Source organism: Rhinopithecus roxellana, chromosome 1, assembly GCF_007565055.1.
Source record: "Rhinopithecus roxellana isolate Shanxi Qingling chromosome 1, ASM756505v1, whole genome shotgun sequence".
Lineage (NCBI taxonomy): Eukaryota > Metazoa > Chordata > Mammalia > Primates > Cercopithecidae > Rhinopithecus > Rhinopithecus roxellana.
In genome coordinates, this window is record NC_044549.1 from 65,066,650 (window position 1) to 65,085,115 (window position 18,466).

Here is an 18,466-nt window from a genome sequence, read left to right on the forward strand (position 1 = left end):
GGTACGTGGCCCTGTCATGCAAACCTGCCCATGTAAGCCTGCCACTGAATCAGGAGTTACACACTTCCTCAGGGAAGCTTGGAGGGAAGCTTCATAAGAAGACAGCTGTGGGTGGGATGAAATCACAACTATGAATCCCACAGTGTCATTGTTGGCTAAATCTTCTTTGCATTTTATTTATCTTGCCAGTTATCGGCTCTACTGCTCCCAGTTTCCTCTAACTGCTCACTACTAAATAGGGGACCCAGTTCAAATGGTTTCTTAGCCTTTAAAGCCACCTGTGACCTGGTCCTCCCGTGCCTATCTGAAGTCACCTTTTCAAACAGGAACCTTTGGCAGGTGCTTTTCCATCATGCCATGCCTAATCCAGAATGTTTTCCACTCCTTCCACCTTTACTTACTTTCCCTTGAAAGTCCTGTTAAGCCTTACCACCCTTATAAAGACTTTCAATATGTCCCATCCTTCTTGACAACGCAAACATTTCCTGTTTGAGTGACCTAGTCAGACCTTCATTATAGTTGGTCTTACATTATCCTCTCTTTCAGATGTTTCATCCTATTTCACTAAACAGAGAGGTATTTGAAGGCTCAAAGTATCTTACAGACAGGTGGCTTCTCTAGAGCCTATAAAAGAACCCCACAATGTAACAAAGCCACCAAGAAAGTAAGACAAAGAGCTGGAGGACAGTGACTTCCTGTTGACGAAAGTACTCTATGAACTTAATACTGCAGTTCAATCTCACCCTTATTTTTTAGCAAATCCATCTAAAATATTTGGCCCACGTGATGCATGATTTCCTTTCATATTCTTTTTTCGTTCCTTTTCTACTCCAACTAATGTTATTTTCATTCAACTGGTTAAATTCAGTATACATTGAACATCAGATGAAACAATGTGTTGATAAAAAAATTTCAGCCAAAGATAGACTTCAAATAAGAGGTCATTGTTAAGGATTTCAAATGTAAGGAGACAAAGTAGCATGTAACACACATACACGAATTAATCAGAAAAGAAATTACCTCATAGCCCAGTAAATGTCCATTGCTCAACTTCCAAGGAATGGTATTCCATGAAACCTCAATTTCTGAGGAAGATAGGCTATTTGCAGAGACTTGAGATGGGGCCACTGTAGGCTCTGTTTGGAAATAGAAATTGAAATATGATGATAATTTTGGCAGTTTGTTTAAAACATATATTAATGTTCTTATTTTTATAAAAGCATTTTAACATACTTGAAAATTCTATGAAATATTCTGGCACCATATGTTGAAAATAGAGACACTGGTCCGTTTCCGTTTCTTAGGAAAAGATGGCATCATAGCCAAAGGCTTTTCCTTGCTAACCAGCTGTGGCAACCTATACTTTCCTCCCTTGCACCTCTTTGTTGGCATCTTCCTTATCTTCCTTTTTTTTTGCCTGTGTTCTCCTCACCTTGTCTTTATTTCCTTCCCTTCATCTCTTTCCTACTGTTTGGGAACTTCTCTGTCTACAAATGCTACTTAGTTTCCATTTTGCCAAATGAAGGTCTAGGTTAAGTAAAGCTCATTTACACAATAAACACTGAGTGAGTACCTTCTCTAGCGAGGCCTACAGAAGGGACAACTGAAATGTGGTGGATGGCATGTTCTTTTGAAGGAGTAGATAGAAAAGGAGGTGGTTTGTTATACAGCAAGAAGACCCCCCTTTGTAAAAAGCACTGTTGAGATTCTATGGAGTTCACAGTGGTTCTCCCCTCTCAGGGCCCAGTTCAGGTGCATTTCTCTTGTCAAATGATCCTGCTTCTTAGACAAGGTGGCTTGATGCTGAGATGAATTCCTGGTCTAAGGTGGGGCCTCTTAGATTTTCTCTCTTGAGAATTTGAAACTTGGTTTGGAGAGTCGAGGAATACTTGGAGCCCACCGATTCAGTGCAGGTGCTCTAGAGGAGCAGACCATTTTCTGAGGTTTCAGGGCTTCTCCGATTAAAGTTATTTGTAAGGTTTGCTACATAACTCTCCCTTGGATTCACAGAGACACCCCAGTAGATTTCACAGAAATCTTCTGCTTCTTCCTTAGGTAAGCCCAATTCATTTCTCAAGTTTGAACAAAAAGACTTTTAGCTGACTCTTCAGTGGGAGCAAAAATGGTAACAGGGGAAGGAAAATGAGGGAGGCAACAGTGGGTAGGAGGCAACAATGGGTAAGAAGCTGTGGCTGTCCCTCTTTTCCAGTTGCCAGCACCTAGGTCCTGGATGCACAGGTAAACAGCGTCCAAAAACTCCCTGGATAATTGCCATCACGCCCCAGACCTCTCACTTGCCCTTGCAATCCCTGGCAACTTTTAGAAATGAGGTCTGGCTATGAATTTAAGACTCTTCTGCAAAGACTTTTATTATCCTTAAAAAAAAAATAAATCCCTCTCAGAACTCAACGGAAAGTGAGAAGGCAAGAATAGGGGCAGGGATCCAAAGAAAAATCAACTCTACTTACTATTCTTAGGAATGACAACTGCGGACCACTTTTTGCAACTTACTGTCAGGTCTGGAGGGTAGGGGAGACACTGATATATTTTGTGAGCTCAGAATGGTTAAGGGCAAAGGCCCTTGGTTAAAATACTGGCTGTACCACTTACTATTAGGAATTTTGGCAAATTTATTACTCTCTTTTACAAGGCTTCCATTTTCTCATTTGTAAATGGGAAATAATAGTGCCTATATTTCTTATCTGAAATATCAAATTAGGTAATGTCTGGCAGGTAGTAAAACTTGAATACATGTTAGTTTCTGCCATTTATTATTTTTGTTTTTTGTAGAACTATAAAAAACTACACCAGTTGTTGCTGATCTATGAAATGGCAATTTTGTATAATTCTTTTACCTTGATTATTTTCTAAAGCGGTCATGAGACAAAATTTAGATGTCTCAGTATCTGAGACAGGTATAAAAGAAAGACAAAGAAATGGAATGGTCCAGAGTGAAGTATGTCTGTATCTCCACCAGCAGGTTCATATCCCTCAAACCTGCACATTGCATATCTGTTGAATGAGATACAGCTGCTCCTGACTCTTCATCCAGTAACATCCTTTTCTCAGGCCATGGAAACCACTGGACAACTTAGGACTAGGATAGCTCCAAGGGGTATATTTTTATTACCCCAAGGTAAGGCTGTGATTTTCCTTGCTTCACAAACTGGAACATAGGAAGTGTTCCTCAAAACAGATTTTTAAATTGATGGTTATGATCTGAGACAGGTCTCAATCAATTTTGGAATTTATTGTCCCAAGGTGTTAAGGACATGCCCAGAAGAAAAAAAAAAAAAAAAGAAAAAACAAAAAAACACGGGTTCACAGAAACAGTCTGTGGTCTGTGTCCATTTCCAAAGATTGAATTTGAGGGCTTTAATATTTAGAGTGGGCTGGAGTGCAAAGAGGAAGGGTATGGTAATCTGCATGTTGCAAGGGAAAAGGAGCAGATAGGAGGCTAATCAATTAGGTCTCCTGCTCAGTAAATCAGTACTTTACATAAGGCAAGGTGAACATAGAGTAGCTACCTGTAGAGAGATTTAACCTTTTATCTGTAGCTATCTGGTTAGGAATAAAAGGAAAGGCATTTTCTTGCATGACTCAGCATTCAGCTTAATTTTTTCCTTTTGGCCTAGTGAATTGGGGTCCTGAGGTTTTATTTTCCTTTCACAGTTACGTCCTCTAACTATCCATTAAGTCTTATACTTCAAGTCATTTATGATTGATATTTATCACTTGCACTGGGAATCTAACTACTACTTGGATCATTGTTCTTTGGAATAAATATATTTGAAGGCAAAACGAGACTCCATATCCATTTTTGGAGCACAAATAATTGTCACTAGGCAGAGCTGAAACACAGTCATGTTTTCCATACCTTCTTCTGCAGAGAACACTGTTGTCACTGGGCTAAATGGTCCTTCACCTTTGTTATTATAAACACCCACTTTAACTTCATATGGTGAATATGGCACGATGCTTTCATTCCTAAAGACATATCTTGGGGTGTCAGGGGATGTCACCACTGTCTGGATCCAGGTGGTAACCCCAAGAGGGCGGAAAGCAACAACATACCCAAAACCTTCACCATTCTGTAGTTCCTCAGGGACTGGCTATAAAGGAAAGACACACTGAATCACCCTTACACATAAGGGCAAGGCAAAAATGAATGGAGCTGTGATCCACAGGCATTTGTAGAAGTCATCAAATCATCATCTACATTGTATTAAGCAGTTGGATGAATAAAGGAGTAAAACATCAGCAGGAGAGTCATGCCAGCTGCTTTGAAACAGACATATGCCACCATTTCATAGCCATCCAGATAATGCACTGGAATTTTCTGTGATTATTCAGACAGCTGATCATCTTACGGTTCAAATCTGAGTTTCTAACAGTAAGATACACTTTCAGTTGAAAATATCCGATCTCTTAAGTCAAATAAAAATTATCTAATTCTTAACGTTGACTTTATGAGAAGAAACATCGAACTAGTGATTAAGCACAATGAAGTAAAACTGAAAAAAATAAAATAAAAAGGGGCCCGGTCCAGTGGCTCACGCCTGTAACCCCAGCACTTTGGAAGGCTGAGGCGAGCGGCCATCACGAGGTCAGGAGTTTGAGACTAGCCTGTCCAATATGGCGAAACCCTGTCTCCACTAAGAATACAAAAGTTAGCCGGGCGTGGTGGCATGCGCCTGTAGTCCCAGCTACTCGGGAAGCTGAGGCAGGAGAATTGCTTGAATCTGTGAGGCGGAGGTTGCAGTGAGCCGATACCACGCCACTGACTTTAGCCTGGGCGACAGAGAGAGGCTCCATCAGGAAAAAAAAAAAAAAAGGAAGTAAATACTAATTTATAAATTAACGAATTACAAGGCAGGTGGATCACTTGAGGTTAGGAGTTTGAGATCAGCCTGGGCAACATAGCAAAACCCCGTCTCTACTAAAAATACAAAAATTACCTGGGCATGGTGGCATGTGCCTGTAATTCTAGCTATTTGGGAGGTTGAGGTGGGAGAATCTCTTGAACCCAGGAGGTGGAGGTTGCAGTGAGCTGAGATCATGCCACTGCACTCCAGACTGGGCAACAGAGCAAGACTGTCTCAAAAAAAAAAAAAAAAGGAAAAAAAAATTAACGAAAAACTCAAAGCTATATTTGAGTCATGCCAAAAATTTTATTGACACATCATCAACATCTTCAAAAAATGCAGGTAATTCTAGTACTTTTTGACTTAAAACCTGTTAATTAACCTCTTTCCTACTGATGATGTAAACCAAGGGCTGAGAGAATGGCCAGGAAAGAAACAAACTCAAGCACCTGTTGGAATAGATGCCTTCACCAGTGGGGGCTGTAAGGCTGTTTGGAAAGTCATAAGGGGAGCTTGAGGGGCAACAGCCACAACATAACTCGTCCCTACATCTACCAACCAGGTGACCCTGGGCAAATTATTTCTTATCTCTGAGCCTGTGTATTTTCATCTGTAGATTGATGCAAGGATGACATGAGGAAAATATATGCTAAATGCTGGGAACAGTGGGTGGCTCAGAGAAAGCATAAAAAATATTAGCTACTAATTTATAATCCTTTGGGTATATACCCAGTAGTGGGATGGCTGGGTCATATGGTACATCTAGTTCTAGATCCTTGAGGAATTGCCATACTCTTTTCCATAATGGTTGAACTAGTTTACAATCCCACCAACAGTGTAAAAGTGTTCCTATTTCTCCACATCCTCTCCAACACCTGTTGTTTCCTGACTTCTTAATGATTGCCATTCTAACTGGTGTGAGATGGTATCTCATTGTGGTTTTGATTTGCATTTCTCTGATGGCCAGTGATGATGAGCATTTTTTCATGTGTCTGTTGGCTGTATGAATATCTTCTTTTGAGAAATGTCTGTTCATATCCTTTCCCCACTTTTTGATGGGGTTGTTTGCTTTTTTCTCGTATATTTGTTTGAGTTCTTTGTAGATTCTGGATATTAGCCCTTTGTCAGATGAGTAGGCACATGTACACGTATGTTTATTGCGGCACTATTCACAATAGCAAAGACTTGGAATCAACCCAAATGTCCATCTGTGACAGACTGGATTAAGAAAATGTGGCACATATACACCATGGAATACTATGCAGCCATAAAAAAGGATGAGTTTGCGTCCTTTGTAGGGACATGGATGCAGCTGGAAACCATCATTCTTAGCAAACTATCACAAGAAGAGAAAACCAAACACCGCATTTCTCACTCATAGGTGGGACTGACAATGAGATCACTGGACCGGACATCACAACTGATCATGGGAGGGGGAGGGGGGGAGGAGGGATGCATTGGGAGTTTACATGATAAAATATATTGATGGTGCTGACGAGTGATGGTGCACCCACTATAGTATCATATTACAAACCGCACTATGCACATGTACCCAACTAAAATAAAAAAAAAAAACAAAAAAAAAAAAAAAAAAAAAAAAAAAAAAAAAAAAAAAAAAAAAAAATATTCTGATTACCTTTACTATTAAAACTGAGTATTTAGACGATACAAAAAAAAAAAAAAAAAAAAAATATTAGCTACTATGGCTACAACCACCACCAGGAGCCCACTACCACTAACCCCACCACCACCACTATATTACCACCAGCAGCAGCAGCACCCACCAACCACACCCCCAGCACCACCACCTGGGAAGCCATAAAGATCATGGGAATAGCAACACCCTGATAATGAAGATGCTGCCCAAACACTTACATCCCAGGTTATCACAAGTTCAGACCGGCTTCCGCCTCCTCCATTGACTTCAGAAGGAGGCACTTCTGGAACTGTACAGGTCAGAGAAACAGAGATGAAATGGTACTTGCATTAAGTAATATTTATCTAAAAGACAATGCAATTTTTAAAAATATTTAAAATAATTTAATCATTGGCACATTATTAATACACATGGATGTTTGTGTACATATATACATTTATATATTTTTATGAGATCATCAAACAACATATTTACATGAAATCATAAAAAAATTCAAAATCTCTCAAACAAACATGACCAAGTTGGAAGATACTTTGCTAGTATGAGAGTTAATAAAACAAGAAAAAGTGATTCACCAGAGATGATGGGAAATCAATCCAGCATGAATGTTTAGCTTGTGACTATTTCAAGTAGAATATAATTCTGAGAACAACATTGGCTATATGTAAGGATGACCCAAACTCAAACCCTTGAATCTTGTTTTGAGGTATTATTTATAAACTTCACAGGGGTATCAGATTCTTACACTGAGAACTTTAGGCTTAGTGAACCCCAGGACAAAACTAGAATATACGTCCCATGAAAGTGGGTCTTTGGTATGGTCACAGCTGTACATGCAGTATCTAGAAAGTGCTGAGCACACAGAGGATGCTCCCTAAAATATGTGTTGTGTGAACAAATGACCAGAACACCAGGGCAAGCACAGTTCCTCTGTTTCTCATATTTCCCAGCATAAACATTATGTGCATTGTTCTGAGTAAAATAGCATCATGAAAATTATTGAAACATATTTGATGACTTCTGTCTTAGCTGAGTTCCTAAAGTGATCTACCAGCTCTATTTCAAACTTCATTTTAGTTAATATTAAGTAACATTACAGATTCTGAAAAGGCAAGTCTTTAGGTCTCAGTTGTCCCTATAATGTGATGCTATGTACACTTTCTAGTTTGAGTTTTAATGCTGGGATATTTTTAGAATAATAAAAGCAGTCTTATGGTCTATGTGAATAGTTGTCTCACATGGAAATTCCTATCAATGATTCTTTCTTAATTCAACACTTGAAGTGACAAAACATACCTATTCATCAATTGCTTAAGCTCCTTCACTGAGCTTGGTGGCAAATGAGATTTCCTAGCAGCAGAACTCACAAATGTCATTATCCTACCAATTTGTCAATGCTTGTTATAAATGAAAACAGCACTTCCCTTGTTAACAGGGTAACTATGTCAGATAGTAATTATAACCTTAAGTGACAAAAACGTATTCACTCAACATGCACTAATGATCGTTTACAATGGACTGAACTCTTGGAAATGTCACACTACATCAGAATCACTTACATGTGTTTCTTTTGACAAATGCCATATGGCCAGTTCTGCCATTAGAAAGGTCAGATAATTGCAGCAATGGATTATTGAGGCCGACCCCCTGCTGGCCTGGAGTTCAGGGCCAGGAGAAATGGAAGTACACAGAAATCTATTAACCCATTACTCAGAAAACAAAAACACTAACCTGCCTCTTCAGTTCTTACTTTTTCTGAGGGTAAACTGGGTTCTCCACCTCCAATTTTATTACTGGCTACAACCCGAAATTCATATTCCACCCATGGGTTTAACTCAACTACAGTGGCTGTGTGTGTTTTCCCATCGATGACCTCAGGCACTACAAAGGAATATTGGAGAGGTAAGAGTCTTCATGCTTCAGCATTGACTTGAAATCCATTTGTATGTGTGCAGATGACCTCTGCCTCTCCCCCTTTACCTGTTGTGACAGTTTGCCAACCCACGGAGAAAGGTGTCCGAGCCTGGATGGAATACGATATAACTGGGCTATGGTTGTCTTTACCTTCTTTCCAAGAGAGTTGGGCTGTTGCATCTGTAATTTCATCTACTTTCACATTTTCTGGTGGTCCAGGTGAACCTAAGGAAGGCACAAATGGAAACATTGGGTAGCAATTTACATAAATGTCATCTTCTCCTGTCAAAGAGAAGAGAATGTCACATGACCACTTCAATGTCTCTGACTTTTCCCAATTTCCAAAGCACTTAGGGCAAAGGCCATTTACCTAGTAATATTCCCTCTACCCCCCATTTCTGTTGTTAGATCTTAAATTTAGATGTGAGGCAGTAATTCCCAAACCGTAATACTCTCTGATTGCAGATGATATTCACTTTTAAAAGCCTCTGTTCAGCAGGATTCCTGTACCTTTCCAAATTCAATGTTCTTTACTCCTGGTGTGATGCCTTTCCCTTTAATCCACTGGTGTATCTTTGTAGTTCCCAATCTGATACCTAGATGTGTTTTATTTTATGATGTACTCTGGTCATTTGTCAGCCCAGTAGCAAATCAGTATCCTGGACAGCAGCTCAGGTTGGCAAATTTTCCCAGTCATTCTGAATAATCCTGATACTTTTTTTCTATTTTTAGAAAATTGTCCTACATACAATTATTCCCAAATTCTGATTATTTTGGAAGCAAACACACTGCACAATATTCTCTCTCAAATTAAATACAATCACTGAATTAATGACATGCTCAAAAACACATCAGCTTGGCAGCAGCTGTGGAATGCCAATTACAGTGAGAGCTATTTGAAGGGCAGAGTTGAGATTTTTATTTCTTTGAATTAGCACTCACCCTTATTGTCATATTCTCGGGTCTATGTGGGGGGGATAAAATCAATATTATAACTTGTATGCTCACATACTATCTCATCATGGTTTTTCCTCCAGTAAGGAATGCTGTTAAGATGTGAAGTTACAAACTCAAGGAGGCATAAATGTTTTACCTCTTACTATGAGGTCAGCAGCAGATGAAACACTGTCCACCCCCGTTTGCACCATACAAACGTATTTCCCACTGTGTTTCAGTTGAATGTTTCTGATCATTAAATCACCAGATGAACTCTGTTGGGAAAACAGGTAATGAATGCACCATTATTAAAAACAAACAAACAAACAAACAAACAAACAAAAACACAAAGTATTTTGAAGTCTTGGCCAAAAACAACAAATTGCAATGAAAACTGTATTTAGGGAGCAAACCAAAGTGGTATAAGAGAGTAGATTGCTGCAATGGAATGTATGGAAATAAAAAGTTGAAAACCATACATGACTGCAGTCAAAGATTTCTGTAGCCAAATAAACAAGAACCTTCCTCCTGGGCTTTATGGTTTCGAAAATAAATAAGGGCAAAGATTACAGTCTCAGAGTCTATTTACTTCCACCAGGGTGACACTTCTTTTTATATCCACAGCTCAGCACCAGCTCAACTCTCTTCTCTAGTCCCAACCCCTTTGCAATTATCTGCCTGAGAAGAAGAGTAACGCATGTGGGTATCTAGTGGGAGATAAATGCAGCACGACAAGGGGATTACCACGGTTGAAACACTTTTCTGAACACATTGGAGCTTAAAAAGCCTAAAGCTGTTTAATTCCTTGGCTGCAGAAGTTAGGGACAGTCAGCATGAAAGCATGAACCCCTCAAGAAGAAGAAATTAAAACATTTTAAACCTTAAAAATAACAGCTAGTGGGGCGCGGTGGTTCAAATCTGTAATCCCAGCATTTTGGAAGGCTAAGGCGGGTAGGTCATTTGAGGTCAGGAGTTCAAGACCAGCCCGGCCAATATGGTGAAACTGCATCTCTACTAAAAATACAAAAATTAGCTGGGTGTGGTGGTGCACCCCTGTAATCCCAGCTATTCAGGAGGCTGAGGCACGAGAATCACTTGAACTTGGGAGGTGGAGGTTGCAGTGAGCTGAGATCGAGATCACATCACTGTACTCCAGCCTGGGTGACAGAGCAAGACTCTGTCTCCCCCTCCAAAAAAATAAAAAATAATAACAGCTGTCCTTAAAGACATTTGCTGGCATTCCCCAAGAGCTAATTAACAGAGCAAATATATTTCTAAAAGCTCAATGTTAAATGGACCTCATTTTAGAGAATGTAAAATTGTGTTAATAAAATGACTAACTGCAAGTCAGTTTCACACATTAGTAAAAATATGACTTGTAATAAAATGATTTCAAAACCAAAGCCCTTGGAAAATGATCATCAGTTCATGTCTGGTAAAGAGAAAGAAGCAATAAGTAGCGTTTATCTTATTAATTAAAAGAAAAGTTTTAGTCTTGAGTTTTTGTAGTATATAGAGCAAGATGAATTCTATTATCCTATTTTTAGGGAATTTCCTAAAATCTTCTATAGGGTAATTTCTTAAATATTGCTTCCCATCTTTAGGATTCTTAATGGGTTACATATTCTCTGTTAGTTGTACTGTATAGTTTTAGATGAAATTTGTGAGGACTGGAAGAAGACAGATGGGAAATGATTGATGGTTGTAATTAAATGATAATCCAGAAACTGTTAAGCTTGCATGTTTTACTTTCATCAAGTTAAAAAACTTTTTTCTTTCCCTGTCTCCCTCTCCTTCTCCTAGGGTTATTTAGAAATGTATCCCCAGGACAAAAACCTTTAATGCTTGCTGACCTTTAGAAACTCTTCAGGTTTTACGAGCTCCATATACTCACAGGAGGTTGATTATCATTTCTATAGAAATCTCTTATTTTCAGTGAAGAACTGTTAGTAGTAAATGCCATCCAAGGCATTGGGGTAAGCTTTTTATTCTTGCCAACCTTTATTTGCTCATTTCGAATGCATCTGGCTAAAAGAGAATTGTATCGGGACTTCACGTCCTCACATATCTGGATACATCTTTTAGGCACAATGGCTGGCTTTGTTTCTAGAAGGAGTAAGGAAAAGTTTGGTGGTGGACTTCTGACTTCCATTAACTCTTGGCACTGACAGGTGAAGAGAGAGAAATACCTGCATCATAAAAAATGAAGCCATCTTCCTAAAGAAATGTAGTCAGGGGAAATATAATTTTTAATTATCCTTTTACATTGCACAGTAGAAAAAGGAAGCAATTAACTAAAACGAGTTGAAATGGAAACCATTTTTTTCAGCCCCAACATGGACTTGAGTGTATGAATACATAAATGGAGAATAAAATTTGACAGAGTATAAGAGAGATTCTCTCATTATTTTTTGTCTCTATCAATAAAATATATTTGCATTATTCCTCTTCTAATGCTCTCTCTCTCCCACTCTATGATCTTTTAAGGGAGCACTACACAGAGATAAGATTTATCTTAACAAAAGTGCATGCATTGTTTGCTATGTTAGATTCATTCAAGGACAGAAAAGTGTCTAACACATGGCCCTTGCTCTCTAGGATGTAAACTCAAGTCAGGGTAAAAAGGTGGTATAAACATGTGAAACAAGTTATGTTTACAAATTTAGAAAGTATAATTCACAAAAGTTAAAGTCACATGGCATATACCATGACTAGACGATGGCAAAATGAAAGAGACAGACATTTCCAAGTTCTGCTGAAGATGTAGAACTGGAACTCTTCCTGCTGAAAGGAGTGTAAATTGGTACAATTACTCTGGACAATTGTTTAGAAGCATCTACGAAGGCAGGACATACATATAATTTATGACTCATCAATTCCATTCCTAAGTATATACCCTACAGAATGGCATGCATCTGTCTACCAAAAGACATTTACAAGAATGTTTATAGTTATTATCCCTACTAGCTAAAAATAGAAACTACCCTATCACAGTAAAGTGGACAAATAAGTAGTGGAATAATCGTTTAACAAAATACTATTAGGCCATGAAAATGAATGAACTGCAACTACATAGATCAACATGGCTGAGTTTCAAAAGCATGAAGGATATAAACCAGATGGAAAGGAGTATGTGATCATGACTGATCATATGAGAAGGCTGGATTGTGGCTACCTGTGGAGGTATGGTAGTTTTGGGATGAAACACCATGAGGACATCTAGGATGTGGGTCATCTTCTGTTTCTTGTTTTCAGTGCTGGTCACTTGAGTGTGCTCATTTTGTGAAAATTAATTGGGTTATCCTCTTATGACTTGTGCATTTCTTGGTAGAATACAATGCTTACCAAAATGCAGTTATGATCATGCACAACTATACCCCTAAATGCTCAGCTTTCAATAGGGTCATAGATGGTAGAAGTCAAGTAACATGACTGTAATTCTAAACTCCAACTTCTTTCATGGGAATTAAACATCTAATAATAGTAATTTAATTAAAATGTTATTAGCATATCTTATCATTTCTTATCAAGATGCAATTGAGTATTCTAAGGCATTTAAGAAAAGAAAAAAGGTAAAAGAAACTCCAAAAAGAAGTTTCACTTATATCAAACTAATTCTTTTCCCCGTCAATTTATCATTGTTAGAGAATATAGTTAGTTATTAATTAAATGTGATAAAGGGTATGAGAGAGAAATGTCCAAAAATAAACTCGGTAAAATTAGTTGAAATGGGATGAAATAGTACTCGATGGATTATTTACCATATTTATAAATATACTTGCATCTAATATTTAGAAATAATAAGAAACATATTTGCCATTCTTTAGAGTATAAAATAATTCAAATAACACAACACTAACCATCTTTGGATAAATTCTTAGAAACATTAATAATACTTTGAATAAAAAATAGCTTATCTGTTAAATTAGTTTGTCTTTGTTTGCATTATTTTCCGAGACTTCATTTCCCCCCACCTCCTCAAGCAGAAAGGACCAGAATTGAGAAGGTGCAAATTCATAGCTTTATTTTCTTCTCCTCGTATCTCTATTTTGCTTAAAACTTCCCCTCAAAGCCCACTAGTGTAATTCTTTTTTCCAGAAAGTACGTCTTTTTTTCTATGATGCTGTCCACAATTTATTCAGGAAAGGAGTTTTTGGAAGTAAGAGAGGTCTATTCCAGTATTTTACATTTGAGTGTAAGAAGCAGGATATGATCCTCTAAGTCATACAAATTGAGTTTCTTTTCCAAAGCATCACCTATTAAAAATAAGATCATTCATTCAAAAACTGTTTATAAAGCAACTATTCTACTTTAGTGGCTGGGAATACAATGCTGAAGGCAAGAAAAAAAACCAGACCTTATGTTCATAGGGCATAGAGTTGGAAGACAGGCATTAATGAAATGACTACACAAATCAATGTAAAATTATAATGTAATGCAAACTCAAAGTACATTGGGGGAATCTAGAACTTTCTGGGACTTCAGTGAACTGCTCATTGAGCTAAGATTTAACATATGAGCAGAAGTTGTCCAGGAAAAGTGGGTAAAAAAATAAACTACACTAGGATACTCAGGCATGTGCAAAGACCTAAGGTAGGTAAGAACATGGTTTATTTGAGTAACTCAAGAAGGAGAGCTGAATGGGGTGGGCAGGGGATAGGGATGGCAGGGGTAGAGTTAATCCACAAACTGTTAGTCTGTCCCCAGAAAATAAAAAGTTCACTGTAGCTGACTTCAAGTTCCTATTTACATCTTAATGACAGTAATAGTTTTTCTTTCTTGTATTTTTACAATATCTACTAAACTTAGCTAGAATTACTTTATTACTCAATTATTTGTCCATCTAATCATATAGGTTTCTCTTAGAAAAAAATCATATTTCCATAATATGTTACAGGTATTAACAGTAAATGGATTTGTATGCCAAAGCATCGTTGAAATAAATGCTAAGAGGAAATCCACTGTGCATCAAATGAAATAGGAGAGGATCTGATTAACTTTTCCCCTGTATTTTCTTAGATGATGATACTAATGGAATTTTTTATGTAATTTAAAAACCACTCTGCACTAAAGAAAAAAAAAACAAAAAACAAAAACACTACCTGATTTGATAACCCATACCAGATAAAAATAAATAAGCAGAAAGATCATCACTAATTACAGGTAGGCTGAAAATACATTGTGATATCTACCACCTGCTAAAATCAAGGTTTAAAATAAACTTTGGAATTAGGGGAACCTCTTGAACATTACAAATGTTGTATGAACTTTCAGTACAATAAATTATAAGTAAAAAACGAATTCCCTAGTAAGCACTCTCAATGTAAATGCTGCCGCTGGACTGCCAAGAAGCACAATTTTCCAGTTTAAGAAAAAAGATTACATTTTGACGGCTATTTGGAACTGAGGTTGAATAGGCAGTCCTCTTTTTTTTTTTTATCACTTTACACAGCCTGTTATTGCAGCGCTTCCAATATTAATCATTCATCCCTTCACTGGGTTGCCTTCCAAACCCTGACATTACATGTAAATCATCTCCAGGTGCCTTGAAAACAGTCGAACCTGTAAGTTCCTTCTGGAACCTGGTTGGTGTTTTCCTCTGTTAAGTGTCCCTGAAGGAATAGGTGGTGATGTGGCCCACCTCTGCAATTTTGACCACACAAATTAAACCTTGCCCCCACCAATGCCAAACGGCTACATCAAGTTCACCTTCGTTACTAATGGACGCTACTCATCCAAAAAGCAGAAAGAATTGGCAGCCACTGAAACATGAAAACAGGCCCTAACATTGTCAACAGTTTTAATTTTTCTGACTGATTAACAATTTCAACTGTCACATGGTTGTCTGAACAGGTGATATTTAAGACAGGTAAGATGCAATCAGTTAATATCAAAATTTGCTCTACTTTCTTGGGAACCAATAAAACTGGAATAATTGCTCCATTACAGGATTTTGAGACCCAGCTTGTTCCATCTTAAGTGTTTCAAAAGAGTGACACATCAAAGATCACAAAAACTTGGTTGAAGGCACTTCATGCATATTTTAGGTTGTATTAAGTGCCCGCGGTGCCTCAAAGGTATCAGCTTTTTAATTTCAACATCAAGTTCATATTAAAACAACCAGGGAATTTTTTTTTTTTTTTCTGGGCAGTGGTGTTGATTTTGATGGAGTAGGAATTGGTGATCTCAGGATGCCTAGTCTGCTGTTCCAGCAAGCTTAACCCAGTGTTTTCTACAATTCATTAGAGTCACGTCTTCATTAGAGTCACGTCTTCACAATTGTTTTTGCCATATCCTAGTACCAAATGTTCTATTATTACTTAATTTTTTCTTAAACTGATTAACTTTCTTCAACTTAATATGGGAACTGACATATAAAATGTATATTCTTATCCTAAATGGAAATCTGCTCACCAAAATAATAGTTATCTAGCAAAATTAATACAATGAGTAGAAAATTATATAAATAGACACTGTCCGAAATAATTTAAATGCTCACTAAGCTGGACACGGTCAAAGTCCCTGAGCCAGAGACTTTTGCTCTGTTAATTAAAGATTAGCAAGTATTAGAAAATGGCTAATGACAGGCCTAATACCATGTTTAACCATTTATTTACTTGCTTATCTATTTTTGAGATGGAGTTTCACTCTGTCACCTAGGCTGTAGTGCAGTGGCACGATCCTAGCACCCTGCAACCTCTGTCGCTTGGGTTCATATGATCCTCCCACCTAGCTTCCTGAGTAGCTGGGATGACAGGCATGTGCCACCATGCCCAGCTAATTTTTGTATTTTTAGTAGAGACGGGGTTTCACCATATTGGCCAGGCTGGTCTTGCACTCCTGACCTCAAGTGATCCACCCACCTTGGCCATTCTCTTTGATTTAATCTAAATGATTGAAATACAATTGAAAATAGAAAAACTCTCTCATTCTATGTTATATTATTTAATGCCACCTGTTGAGTACAGAGTCTGTGTTTTGAAAAACACTGTGCTATCCAGTTTGCTAAACCCATTAGTTCTCAGTGCTGGCTGTACTGTAAATTCACCTGGGAAATCTTTTTAAGAAAATACCAGAAACACCTAGGTCACATCCAGAACAATTAAAAATTAAAATGGACTAGAGAGAGGAGACTCTGTAGGTGATTCTAATGAGCAGTTAGGGTAAAAACAATTATTAAACCTCTTGGGATATTACATTCCTTATGTTTACGCTTCTTGGAAGGTATAAAAGGCTTCAGATAATTGCTCTGATTTCTCCTAACTCTAATATCTAGGTGTACTATATACTGCTGAACTCATAAGCTGAAAGTAATACTCTTATACATATTTTCACCTTGAGAGATGGGCAAGAAAATTAGTATTTGTGAAACAGGTACTGTGTGTCAAGCCCAAGGCTCATTTCCTTGACATGACATTGCCTTGGTGTGCTCGTCATAATTTTAAAAGCAATAGTCATCGACGTAATTCAACACGGTGATACATTGCTATAGATACATACATAAATTTACTGCTAATCAACCTCAGTCATTCTAGGATTACTCTTGATTGATGTGACAATTCTTGCATTGAATTAAAATATTTCAAGTCAAAAGAGCTTACTCTGAGTAACAGTTTAACTTGTAGATCCAATCTCATTATTTTTGTCTTACCTTTATATTGCAAGTATAGAGAGTAGATCTGCCTCTTTTAGAATGATATGAATGTTACGTAAGAGAAAAGAAGCCCATTGATATAAAGGAATAAAGAACCATTGTTTCATAGAAACTTGATCATGTTATGCCAAACGCCTTACATTTACTTGAGTTTCAATTGCTATTGCTATATAACAAATTACCCCAAACCTTAGTGGATTAAAAAATGATCATTTATTCTGCTCAGTAATGTGTACATTGAACAGGTATCATTGAGGACTCATCTCCATTGGACACCTGACTAGGTGGGATGGCTTGATTAGAGACTGGCAAGCTTGTTTACTTGGCCAGCAAGTTGGCATTGGCTGTTGGGAGTTCAGCAGGACCAGCAGGCTGGGACCTTTGTTCCTATTGAGAAGGATCTGTCCACAGTCACGTGGGGTTCTTAATACTATAGTGGATGGATACCAGGAGTAATTGTGCTAGTGGAACAAGGTAGAAGTGCATGCATTTTTAGAAACTAGCTTCAGGAATCATACTGTATCACTCCTATTGTTTTGTATTGGTCAAGACATTCACAAAAGTATACTAAGTTTCAGGAGGAGAGGCATAGATTTTACTACTTCATAGGGAGCAGTGCCAAAGTCGTGCTGTAATAAGAGCATATTGGATAAGATATGTTGCTGCAGCCATCTTTGGAAAACACAATCTGCCACAGCCTTCCAGATCCATTCTGCACCTGCCATACTGCCTCTGCCTTGGGCGGTGACCTATATGGACCAAAGGGAAAGGTTCCCTTATACTCTGCCAGTTTCTTGGGATCCTCTTACAAGATCTGAGGGAGACAGGACAGTGAGTTTAGGGTATTTATTCACCAAGATTCATCCTTGCAGGCTCCTTTGAGCTGACTGTGGCAAGAATCCAAGATAGGTTATTTATTTATTTAAAGCAAAACTCTGGACTAGACACCCTTCAATTTATGTCAGTAGCCTGTGTGTAAACCAGAGAAAGAGCTCCCAATGGCTCAGAGAGAATAAATTTATATCCTCTCCCAGGAGAGTTGCTCCCAAAGAGATAACACTATTTTTATTACAATCACAGACCAATGCAGTCTGGCAATTCTCTTGATACTTCAGAAGTGTGAATTTTTCATCTCAAAGTCATATTGAAAAAGATAAAGAAGGAAAGACTAGGTTTGATATCAACTGTGACTATCAATAGACTATTTTTCTGGTAAAGAGCATGATCTAAAATTTTAAAGTTAGGATAAGAAAAAAAGGTTTATAAAATCAGAATATTTTCTATAAAACTAATTTAGAAAACTCAATCCACCTAAAATTGCTGAGTCTTTGAGTTTAAAATTTTAAGTAACCCCAAATGAACCATTTATTATTCACTTTCTTAATCATGTTCAGATCAATTAAATGTTATAAATGTCATGCCTTGCAAAGTAGAATGATT

General features: G+C 37.7%; 1 protein-coding gene across 1 annotated transcript in view; it reads right to left on the minus strand.

Moving 5' to 3' along the window:
- LOC104680140 (contactin-3) overlaps nucleotides 1-18,466 on the minus strand; it is a 334,676-nt gene that overhangs the window by 30,492 nt on the left and 285,718 nt on the right. The window contains exons 14-19 of the mRNA XM_030938334.1: nucleotides 9,530-9,647; nucleotides 8,503-8,661; nucleotides 8,254-8,403; nucleotides 6,741-6,811; nucleotides 3,878-4,112; nucleotides 1,021-1,136 (exon numbers count right to left, since the gene is read on the minus strand). Coding sequence (XP_030794194.1) covers nucleotides 1,021-1,136; nucleotides 3,878-4,112; nucleotides 6,741-6,811; nucleotides 8,254-8,403; nucleotides 8,503-8,661; nucleotides 9,530-9,647 — 849 coding nt within the window. The remainder of the gene's footprint in view (nucleotides 1-1,020; nucleotides 1,137-3,877; nucleotides 4,113-6,740; nucleotides 6,812-8,253; nucleotides 8,404-8,502; nucleotides 8,662-9,529; nucleotides 9,648-18,466) is intronic.